This window comes from Lepidochelys kempii, chromosome 10 (assembly GCF_965140265.1).
Source record: "Lepidochelys kempii isolate rLepKem1 chromosome 10, rLepKem1.hap2, whole genome shotgun sequence".
Lineage (NCBI taxonomy): Eukaryota > Metazoa > Chordata > Testudines > Cheloniidae > Lepidochelys > Lepidochelys kempii.
The window spans coordinates 62,512,958-62,524,899 of record NC_133265.1 but is presented as its reverse complement, the minus strand read 5'-3'; the positions used below and the strand labels follow the sequence as shown (position 1 = coordinate 62,524,899).

Here is an 11,942-nt window from a genome sequence, read left to right as displayed (position 1 = left end):
TGATCTGTGGTCGATTTAGCAGGTCTTCATGTGTCGATCCCCCTGTAAGTGTAGACAAGCCCTGAGTATTTCTCTTTTTAATTATTCTTACCCATGTGTCTATCCTGTCCCTGAAGTCAATGGCACGACTCATTCTTCAGTGGGAACAGGATTGGGCCCTATAACCCATAGTGGGAATACATTTAACATAGAAGACTCTTTTAATGGAGCTGTCTGTATATATGTAAAAATAGTTAGATGGCAGTCCAGAATAGTTAGCATAGTTCCAGGGGTTTGTAGCACAGTAAGGTTTCTTTTTGCTGTGTGATTCAATTCGCTTCCTTTGTGCAGCTCTAAGTCAGCCATCCACAGTCCCAATCCTGCAAAGACTTACATACCTTATTAAAAAGTGGCAAATTCAAAGCTGATTTAAAAAAAAACAACACAACACACAGTTAGACTACGGAACTCATTGCCACAGCATATTGAAGCCAAGAAATTTAGCAAGAATAAAAAAGGGGACTGGACTTCTATATAGATATCAAGAATATCCAGAATTCTAACAAGAAATGCTAAAGGTTTTTGAAAGGGTATTAAATATCATGATTCAGAGCTAAAACCAATCTAACTCTTAGAGATCACGATGAGCTTTAATGTGAGGGGCAGATTATCCCATATCTACCTAGTGAGGAGTTCTAACATCTTCCTTGGAGCATCTGGTGTTGGTTAATGTCTGAGACAGGATTCTAGACTAGATGGACCTCAGTTTCAGTTCAGTAGGGTACATGCTGGGTTCCTATAAGTGCTTAACTTTACATACACGAGGTAGGTCCATTGACTTCAGTGTGTCTGCCCACTGGGTGTGAAGTTTAAGGAGGTATATTTGTTTTAGCAGAATAGGAATGAGAGAGAACATTTTCCCATGCCAAAAAGCTTGCACACACCTATAGACACTGTGAAAAACTGATCGTTCACAGTATCTGCAAGTTTGTGCTCCAGTTGGATTACATGACAGTTACCGTTCATAGCGTCTGTAGGTTTGTGCTCCAGATGGATTACATGACAGTTACCATATGTTAATCCTAATAGCAAAAATAGAAATATTTCAGGTATTATTTACAGCCCTGAACCTACAAACACTTAAGCATGTGTGTAACTATACTCATGAGTAGTTCCAGTGAAGTCAGTTGGGTCAATTTATAAGAACAAAGTTACAGATGTGTTAAGTGTTTACAGGATGAGGGTCTTTGTTATTTCTGAAGCACTTATCACAAAATAAAACCTGAATGCTATATCTGAATGCTTACTATTGAGAGCATCAACTTACTATTCCTTTCTTAAAGCAATATGTGGGGTTTTTTTAGGCAAGGTTTTGCTTCCTTTTATTTTTTGGTGGCAAACAGGGAGCATGAAACATCAGTTTCTATCAATTAATCTGCACTGTTTCACCCCTTGCTTTAAAAAACAAAACAAAACAATGTGGATGCTTAGACTAAAACTAAGAATCAACTCCTCAGTTGAAGCTGATAGAATGACATTGATTTATACCACCTGAGTTTTGTCCCTAATTAAGTCTTGTTATATTATACAATGCTGCTGTTGTAAAGAGAAAACAGCACTGTGTAGTGCAAAGAGAATAGCTATGTACTCTCTTTCTCAGTACCTTAGTAATAAGAAAATAGTCCTCCAAATGATATTACATTACGTCTTTTGATCTTTGACTACTTCTTCACCAAAGCTCTGCTGCTCTAGTAGGATTAAAGAAACAAAATTATATCCATTTTCCTTGCTCTCAACTCATGTTTTTGCCTTTGACTCCCCTACAGATTAGCAGCAAACAAACAAACATCCTTTGTGCTGAAACACAGTGCGTGGAGAATACTCCACGAGACTGACATCAAAGCATCAGCCACACTTCACTTCTAAAGGAAAAAGATTGTTTAGTGTGAAGGCTAGTTGTGGCTGCATTCAAGGACATTTCCAGACTCTGGGTCATAATAGACATTTACTATTTTTCTCCACTGCCCTACTGTTGCGATCAGCAAAATAAGTTCTATGGTTTTGTCTGTGTGTCTTGCCTTGTCTAAAATTAAGAATTTCATTCAAGATTTTGTGCAAGATATTTTTGTGAACAAATGCATCCCTGTATTCACACCCTACACACTATTATAATAATCTTTGTACAAAATATGCCTTGTGAGGTATCATTTTAAAAAACAACTCACTGGTCAATACTATCATGCTGAAGTGTACGTAGCAACATTACATGTAAAGTTATGAATTGCCCCCTAGGATGCTGTTAGCACATGTTCAAACCTATGAAGCCCAACTAGGCAGAAGTTGTTAAACAGGTCTAGCCTAACCACAGAAATGTGTGTTTACCTCAGTTTACATATAAGCAATAAACAGGGTCCGGGGGACAGCAACGGGGGTAAACTAGTTTCTCCAGAACAAAGGACAAGCTGATGCCTCTAGCCTAGTGGTTTTCAGACTGCGGGTCACGACTCAGTACTAGGTCGTGGAATGTAAGGTACTGGGTGGTGGTGGCTCTAGTCAGCACTGCCAACCAGGCCATTAAAAGTCCCATCAGGGATGTTGCCCGGCTAAGGCAGGCTAGTCCTTATTTGTTCTGACACCACACTGCGCCCCGGAATAGGGCAGAAGCAGGTCTGGCTCCTACGTGGGCTCCATACCCTACCCCTGCCTCAAGCACTGGCTCTGCACTTCCATTGACCAGGAACCAATAAAGGTGAGGTGCAAAAACTATAAAGAGGCAAAAACACCCTAGGTTATCTTTTTTACTTAAGACAAAGAAACCCGCCTTTTGACTTTGGGAGGGATCCTGACATGAAAATTTGGTTAGCAATGTTGCTGTGAAAATGATTTTATCTTGAACTAAGTTTTAGGTCTTAGAAAATTTTATCTTTATTTCTCTTGTAACCATTTTGGATTTTAATACCTTGCACTCATTTTAAAATATTTGTATACAAAAATTTTAAATAGTTAAAATTAATCCAGTGCTGTATTTAAACTGAGCTGTTTGGGAGGTTGTTGGATATTGACCTCTTACAGGGCAAAGGGACCTATAATATCTGAACTGTCCAGGAGAGGGTAGGCCCATGCAGAACACACACACTAGGGAAAATTTGTAATTGGGAGTGTGTTGAGGTCACCCTGAAGGTAGTAACTATGGCTGCAAGGGTCAGAGTTGCTGGATCAGGACTGCAGCTATACATAGACACTCAGGATATGACCTGCCTGCCGTTTGCTGTTGAGTGGCCCAGGGTGGGAGTTACACAAAGTACGGTGAGGGAGCCCAGGTTGCAGGGCAGGTAATGACAACCCTTCAGTGGTCTGGACTGCACACTGGAATGAGACAATTTTATCTTTGCTCATATTTCAAGTTGGGCAAAAGGGACAGGACCCAGGATATGCACATTTCCATACCGTATTTAACCTTATTTTGCAGACAAAAAAATCTGAGTACATATAGAGCTACTTCAGAAACTAAAGTTTTAATTCCTTTTTGTCACTGATCACATGATATTCCAGTTACAGAGAACATAGGGAAGTACTCAAGTGACTGTTTTTGGGAAACCACCATTATTTCCTTGTGTTATTCTCTCTTACTGATAAGTAACCTGTTTTGGGCACTACAACTGCAGTTACCAATAAATGTGGTTTGGCACAAGTCTAACTACTCCTCTTCCCCTAGAGGAAGTCTCCTAAGGTGATCAATGGGCAGATTTACATATAGAGCAACTATTTCAATTATGTACCAAGGGAAGGGACCACACCTTATCATAAGCAGATTCAGTGCCTCGAACAATAAGGCCAGAATCTCCCATTAACACTGAATTTGCAGGGTTAGACAACAGAAAACAAGTACACATTTTTATTCTGAATGAACAGCATTGAGGGGGAGATAGCATTCTCTCCATCCTCTCTGGAACTTGCCAACTCTGAATAAATAATATTGCCTTCTGGCAGTTTCCCTGCATTTTTATTCATGGTTAGCACAATGGAGTTCTACATACGATATAAATTACAGTGCAGGGTTCTCAACACCAGAGAGTAGCACTAGGGAAACTGCTCTCCCCATTATTACCTCATTTATACTGCTACGCAAACACCTTGGCATTAACAACAGAGAAGTGAAGGGTAGAGCAGTTGCAATAGTTCACTGCAATTTCTTAGTTTTTAACTTAAATGATGTCTACCAAAACTTCACCCTGAAGCTTGTTCACATTTGCAGAGCAAAACAATACTCCAGGAGCAACAGGATTTTGTTTTTTGGAGGGGAGCACTGAGGAGATGTTAGGTAATATTTGGAACAAGGGTGGCAGAGGGACAACTACCCAGTGCGTGAAATGCTGGTAAGAGTATATTCATCTGGGAGGATAACAGGAAAATTACAGTAGTTTGTTTATTTTCTCTTCAGCTACATGATACTCTGGTCTCAGACAGACAGACATTCCAGCCTCAGATTAGCCACCCCTTTGTAGTTTGTGCTTTGTAACCATTTGTGTATTTATCCATGTAAGTGTGCAGTTTAAGAAACCCTGAAAGTTCCACAAGCATCTTACAGAATGGGGCCCGGGGGATATTTTAAACATGTTAAGCCTAAGGCCTTGAAGAATTTAAGCCAATAAAGTTTTAGATGGGTCTAAAAAACTGTTTAAACCACACCAAGTAGGGAGGAAGGGGAGATAAGGGGTAGAACATAAGTGTCTTTAATGCGGGTCTCTCTCTACATAGCGCCTAATAGAAGTATCAGGGTTCTTAAGTAAGAATGATAAACTTCTACCTCCATGCAAGACTTACTAGCACTTCTTCATGCTTTTCATTTTCTGTTCTTAATTGAGCTCTATCCTCCTAGCACAGAAATCTGGACAATACAACTAGCTAGCTGCAATGCAGGCCAGTATTGAAGAATACTTTTAATCACAGTTCTTCTGAATCCTTCCACCTATGTAGTCAGTCACTGAATTACTTCCTAAAATATTAGTCTGTATAGATAGGGGGGGAGGGGGTGTTCTTAAGGGCCCTTCACTAAACCGAGCTGCAGGAAGTGGTTACAGATAGAACTGTTAGGAGATTATGCACATTGCTGCAAAGCCACAAGCTCCCTTTTGTTTGCTGTCAAAACACTCAAAAAAGGTAGAAGTAAGTTTACGCATCCAGGTAAACGGTTAATGTTCATGTTTAAAACAGGTATGCCAGCCATCTGAATAAATCCAGGAAGATTTAACTTTTTAAAATAAAAATACTTAATAGTATTTATTCACCATATTAAGTCACCACAGTAAAATTGTACAAGCTACAAGTAACCCAGGAAAGTTAAAAGCTACTAGAAACAATAGAAAGAAATACACAGCTTGTTGACAACAGACTAACACTGTTAGATCAAGGGAGACAATGGTTGATATACACTAGAGAGATCATGAGAACCTGTATTCAAAATGAAATTTCAAACAAAAATAAAGATGTCATGGCTACAAGTATTATACAGTGATAAATACTTCAAAAATATATTAAGATATATGGAAATTCTGGTTTTGACAGGGAAATCCAGAGAAATTCCAGCCTTCAATGGATTTCCAAATATACCAATTAAAGTTTTCAATAGTTAAATTCCTTTCAGTAAGAACAGATTTTGCAGCCATTTCTGCTTTTATATCAGTCCTCACCTATTTGTAGTGTAGCTGCGTACTATTCTTAGTCATATTTCCTTAATATTAAGCCATAATGTTCTTTACAACATAGGTACTCATTGCTCTAGACTAACCAATGAATTGCCTCTCAGTATTATGTGCAGTGCATCACATTTGGAGTTATAAACCATATTACATTACAGTTAGTGTTAGCTCACCTTACAGCATAGCTGAAGTTGTGTTCTAAAGTTACTCCCATTTAAACAAAATACCTTGAACAAAGTGTTTGGTTGCAAGACCGCCACGGCTTATTCTAGCATAACATTGAATACTCTGAAGTTACAGTACATGAATGAACTATGGCAATATTTAGATTACATCTTTCAAAGAAAGAGGTCCAGAGGATGGTCAGAGCCAATAAGCAATGTGTGCATGCACAAATGGTGGTTTAGGTACACATTTTCATTTGTGCTGTTACTGGGTAGCAAATAAAGCAGTTTATAGCCAAGGATGTGGTAAGACAACAATTCTCCAAGCCAGTTAAAAAATATAAACTTCTATCTTCTTAATGAGTCAATCCTATAGAAAATAGACTGAAATCTAATTGGCAGTTTGTAGAGTACTTTCCATTGCAAGATCCACTGGATCAGCCTATCGTACAGCCAAGAGAACAGCTAATCCTGCTAGTCCAAACCCTGCAGCTGCCATGATCGCACTGCTTATGGTACTGTTCTGGTCAGTTGGTTGAGAGCCATGTCCATTGAAGAAATGACAGAAGCCATCCTAGAAAAGCAAAAGAAAGTGAGAATTTGAGTCTCCTTGGGGTAAAGCAGAAACAAGCATGCTTTGGTTATTTTAATTCTTCACTACTTTGAATACCACACAGATATTTAGAAGACAGATATCTGTAAATATGATTTGCAGTGCAACAATCACCTTCCTAGATGGAGACATTTAGTATGTCACTAGTATATTTTTGCTTTTTTATTCAAGTCTCTGAATAGAGCTGGTTGTATTTTTTCTTCATTCACGCCTGGGAGAATATTTGAAACAGTGCATGGAAATTTCCACTTGAGATAGAAGTCTTAATGTGGCCCCTTCTCCCAGTTCCATGCATGATTCTGATTACACATGCTACTTGGAAAGTCTGCAAGTAACTCAATTCAGAGTTGACCTATGACAGAATGAAGCTGGCAGCTGCTCTTCCAGATCTTTATTCATGATAATCAAGAGTGGCAGTAATACAACACCAGATGGTCATGTTTGAACTCTGTTTGGCAGATATCTATGTAAACAAGTTATGCTCTTAATTTCTTCCGGAACTTTGTTCTTTACACTTTAATTTGTGCAAACAGTTAATGCATTTTTTGGTAAATGATAGTTTACATTTTAGCCAACAGTCAGATTTCAATTAGCATTCAGGTGAGCAAGTGATCACTTAAAAAAACCCACACAACTAACTTTTCCAAAAAGCAAAATAATGAAGCCAAAGGCTCTTAGAAAAGTTTGTTTTATTCTTATTTGTACCAGCATCAAATTATCAATACTATTTAAAATGATGTTTAAGAGATTGTTTAAAATGTCTGAAATTGAACTAAATGCTAGGTATTCCACAATCATTTTGACGGTTCTCCAGATGTGTATTCCAATTACAATAGAAAACTGTGCTTTGAGTCATATACAATGATTTTGGGTATACAATTGGTCAGATTTTTTTAAAAATCATTATTATTTGCTCAGAGAGCCCCATCAATGCAATGACAGTTTTGGAAGCAAGTGGGAACACTGGGTACATCAAAGGAATCAAGCATATAGCTCAGTGGTGACTTGATATATAAATGAAATTCAAGACTTGCATGTCAGTTCTGTACTATAAATATTTGGTGTTCCTACTTTGAAGTGTGTTGCTGAACTTAATACAATAATTTGGTCTACATCTGTACTTTAAGTTTTCAGCTAAGCCTAGGGCCAAATCCTTGGCCCAGCAAAGTCAACAGTAAGATTTTCATGGACTTAATAAGGACAGGATTTGATACAAAGGTATTAGAAGCCAAAATGCGTTTGCTTAACAGATTTCTGAGAGCTTTAAACAAGGCCAACCCAACAACATGTCAGCACACTTCTAGAAAGTGCATCTAGCATATTTCACATCCCTCATATCCTTAGTATGTTACTTGTTGGTTAAGGTATCTGCTAAAACACAAGTTCAGTCAAACAGAGTCTTCTCTTATTTGAAAGAAGGGCATAGCATCTGAGTACTTCACACAAGCTGGTTTGCATATTAACAGAAACAAATAACTTAAAGCTACATTGTGGCTTTGAAATGTAGCTTGTTGATTGCTTAACATTCAGAGAGACTAAATGACATGTTCTTGGAACCCTTGCCCAAATTCTTTCATTCATTATATAATCAAACTTCGGCAGACTCTCTGCCTGGAGAAAAACAAAAAAAACCCAGATGTTCCTCTCCTAGGTTTTATTTGAAAATGGAGATCTGAATGCAGATTTCTATGAATTATTCCACCTCTAGTATTATGGGAAGTCATTCTTTTGAAGTTGATTATGCATTGTATCAGCAGAAAAATCTAGTCCCATATCCAATCTGACAATAGCCAGTATCAGATGCTTCAAAGAAAGCCTATAAGGATTTTCAACCTATGTGCTCACTGCAGAGTTTGCTTGGATGTGAGTAACTGCACTACAAAGGGGTACCAAATTCCTGCGTTGATGCTGGTGCTGCAATCCCCTAGGTCTGTTGCTAGGAATTCTGGGGACATATCCCATGGCTCTTTGTGCTCAGTGAACTGTGCAAACTTGTCTGTCCTGGGCACATGGAAGAATTGTGGGAGGGAACTGAAACTATCAGCACTTGGGCTGTGTTGTAACTGCAAAGTGGGTTGGTTACCAGCCCAAGTAAAAGCAGATCTTGGCTCTAACCTACACACCCCAATTATATCAGCTAGCCGAAATTGAAAGCACCACCAAATTCAGCTGAGAGGTCTGTGTGCAGATTGGAGAGGGCTGAGGACAACACTCAAGAAAGAGCCCAGGCAAACTCTGCTGTGAAGATATACCCATGTATTGTGGTCACATTTAATATTAAAGTCCAATGAGGGCAGGAAATAAATTTTCCCTACCATTTAGTGGTGGAATTATGCCTTGAAGCATGAGGGTGTGCAGCCTTTTTAATGTGTTTTATCTAATGTAGGAGTGGATGTTCTTATCAAATGAAGCATTCCATTTTTGAATCCTACTAAGTTTTAGATTCAACTCCATGGCAATGGACTTCCACCAGATTGCTTCCTGTTACTTTTTAATTTCATTGGGTGTTCTATTTTGAAACAACCCAGTTTAATTTATGTAAGAAACATAACACCTCCATTATATCTTCTCTACCAGGATTTTGTCTCCATGTGTCAGACTTGTATTAAAAAAAAGTAACAAGTAGCAGATTTATATTTTGTTGCAAAATGTTTGGCAGCAAGGAACTAACCTAGGTAAAAAAATTATATGTGAACTAATCCCTATTCCAACCTAGATCTGCAGTCTGACTGGATTTCAGACTGCAATGTTTGTACAAATTTAGATGTACCTTTCCACATTTAGCAATAATTATGAAGTGTTGCTACTGTGTGTGACCACCTTTTGGGAACACTTCCTCCACTGAATTGCCTGAAATAAGACACCTTGAGTATACTAAATATGTCCCGACTCCTCTCCAACTGGATTAGAGCAGGCAGCTTGTGCAGCTGCAATCCTACTAAGAGGGTTCCATCATTTAATCTCTACTGGTGGAAACAGGCAGAGCCTGAGCAGTGACTATGATCCAGGGTCTCCATGAAGTCCAGCTAAAGTGATAAACAGAGTCTCATTTAGCCCTAATACTTGTTTCAAAGGCTTCATGTTATGCATCCCATAGTTTATAGAGTGCAAGCCAATTCCAGCCACCAATTTAAATGGTACTTCAACTTCACTGTTAAAACAACAGGGTAGTAAAGATATCAAAATCTTGTCTACACGATAACTTCCATCAGTTTAACTCCCAGTGGTAACAAGTCCACTGGGCAACACTTTAATCTATTTAATGCTTTATCACAGCTAGCCAAGATACAACTTCAGTTTGCCTGCCCCTCTTGACCCCCTTACCCACAGAGTATACACTACAGAGAATACCATAGAAAGAAACAGGAGATTTTAAGAATTTAGTTAGGAAAGTTTTACACTCCATTCTCCCAGTTTGCATAAGCAAATTAAATTGAGACTAGACAGTGACAAGTTCTCAATATCCCACAGTTTATCGGTCACTGTGGCTGTCTATACTATAATGCACAGCCACATTGACAAGACACACTTCAGCATTTTAAAATTAGTGTCATAAATCTGGATCTGCTGGATCTGTAGCATTCAACACTCATTCTAGCAAACACTGCATCTATAGTAACAAGCTTGGAAGCTGTAATTCACCACTGGTGGAAGCAGCAGTTTCACTGAAACACAGAAAGAACTTCAGTGTTACTAAAGTCTCATCTACATTAGAGCATCCACTATGGATAAATAACAATTAAGTTATTAGCGTGTACAAGGTCGTGCAATGCTGTGTCTAGTGTCCTTTCTTGCAATGGGTGTTAAATTTATCTGAGTGACCCCATCCACACTAGTGACACAAACACTGGCTTGTCAGAGCACTACATGACATCAGTTGTCCCACATGACTGAAAATCCCAGATCCTGTCTGCATTAAATAGAGCTGTGCTAGGAAGTGTCCCCCACGTCCCACCCGCCCGTGTGGGAGTTGGTCTAGTTTGGACAAAATTGTTTGAAACTAAGCATAGCAGGCCCCTAGACTGCAATATACCAGACTATCAGTAACAAAGGCGCCCCCGCCCCGTCCCCCTCAAGGTAGGGAGAGATGGTTTGGTAAATGGACTGCCTAGGGAGGTCAGGGAAGCTCTTTCACCAGGGGATGGTTAGACAACAACTCCTACATCTCGGCAGCGGGTTACACAAGAAGTCACACAAATGAGGGTCATTCTTGTCAGTTGCCAGCTTGTGCAGATGGAGGAGTGACTTGCAGTCCCTTCTAACCGCATGGGTCTAGGATTCTATGGGGGGCGGGGAATCACACCGGGGTCAGGGAAGCTCCAGGCCACAGCATCCTCCCCAGGGCCTGGGACAGCATAGCTCCCATATATGGAAAAAATACCCAGCCTTGCGTGCAGACTGAGTCACCCTCCCCCGGTACCCCAGTGCGCGCGGGGCAGCTGCTCCCCCCGGCAAGGCCCTTGGAGCGGAGCGCGCTGCGCTGGGGAAGGGGCTCACACGCCAAAGGGGCTCTCTCCAGCGGGCAGTCAGCACCGCCGGGGGGCGGGCGGAGCGCGGCGAGCCTGCAGGCAGCGGAGCGGGAGGGTTTCTATGGTTAGTACCCGGCTCAGGTCAGAGCCTCCCCCAGCAGGCGGCAGCCCCTGGCCAGGGCGGGACCACGCGGCCCCGGTGCGATGGGCCACACGGTCCCCAGCCCGGCCACTGTCCCCCCTCCAAACCGGCCCGGCCCCCCCTTACCCAGCCGCCGTGCGCCTCCAGCCACTCGCGCTTCTCCTCGGCCAGGTAGGCGGCCAGCACCTCGGCCAAGCGGCCCGCCTCCTCTCGGCTGCCCTGCTCGGCCAGCGCCGCCGCCAGGCTCCCCGCGAACACCACCAGCGCCAGCACCCGGCCCCAGTTCAGGCCGCCCTCCGCCTCCAGCTGCTCCGCCACCCGGCTCAGCAGCGCCGCCGGCTCCCGCCGCTCGTCCAGGGCCAGCGGGCGGCAGGCGCGGAAGAAGGGCCGCTCCCGGCTCTCCAGCTCGCTGGCCGCCCGCCGCAGCGTCTCGGCCGCGGGGCTGGGCGGCGGCAGCGCCGGGTCCCCCAGGCGGTGCTGGAAGTAATCGCCCAGCAGCAGCGCCGTCTGCTCCTTCAGCGAGCCCGGCATGGCTGAGCCTGCAGCCCCGCCGCCGCGGACTAAGCAGCTGCCCCCGCCGCGCCCACGTGTCCCCGGCATTGTCCGCCCCGCCCCGGCAGGCTGCAGCTCACAGCCGGCCACTAGGGGCCGCCTCCTGCGGCTGCAGCCCGGCCAGGCCGGCGGTGGGGAACTGGGCACGAGGGGCTCGCGTCCGGCCTCGGGAGAGTATCCGGGCACTGGGGGGTCCGTGTCCTGCCCCGGGGAATGGGGCGGATGGGTACCTGGGCACTAAGGGGCCTCCTTCCACCCTGCGGGTGGGTACCCGGGCACTGGGGGGCTGTATCCTGCCGCGGGGCGTGGGAGGGTGTCCAGGCA

At 42.7% G+C, this 11,942-nt stretch overlaps 1 protein-coding gene across 1 annotated transcript; it reads right to left on the bottom strand.

The window, feature by feature from the left end:
• Nucleotides 1-3,501: 3,501 nt before the first annotated feature.
• On the bottom strand, nt 3,502-11,668 carry BCL2L10 (BCL2 like 10). The gene is made up of 2 exons (XM_073303855.1): nt 11,193-11,668; nt 3,502-6,416 (listed from the first exon to the last, which is right to left on the bottom strand). The coding sequence occupies exons 1-2, from the start codon at nt 11,664-11,666 to the stop codon at nt 6,285-6,287; spliced, it is 606 nt and encodes a 201-aa protein (XP_073159956.1). The 5' UTR covers nt 11,667-11,668; the 3' UTR covers nt 3,502-6,284.
• Nucleotides 11,669-11,942: the final 274 nt, after the last annotated feature.

What these genes read in the sequence shown, in the direction of transcription:
- BCL2L10 (XM_073303855.1), bottom strand. Translation starts at nt 11,666, where the DNA reads ATGCCGGGGACACGTGGGCGCGGCGGGGGCAGCTGCTTAGTCCGCGGC. An exon ending in TGGAGGCGCACGGCGGCTGG is followed by an intron (nt 6,417 to 11,192) that starts GTAAGGGGGGGC and finishes TTGCTTTTCTAG; the next exon opens with GATGGCTTCTGTCATTTCTT.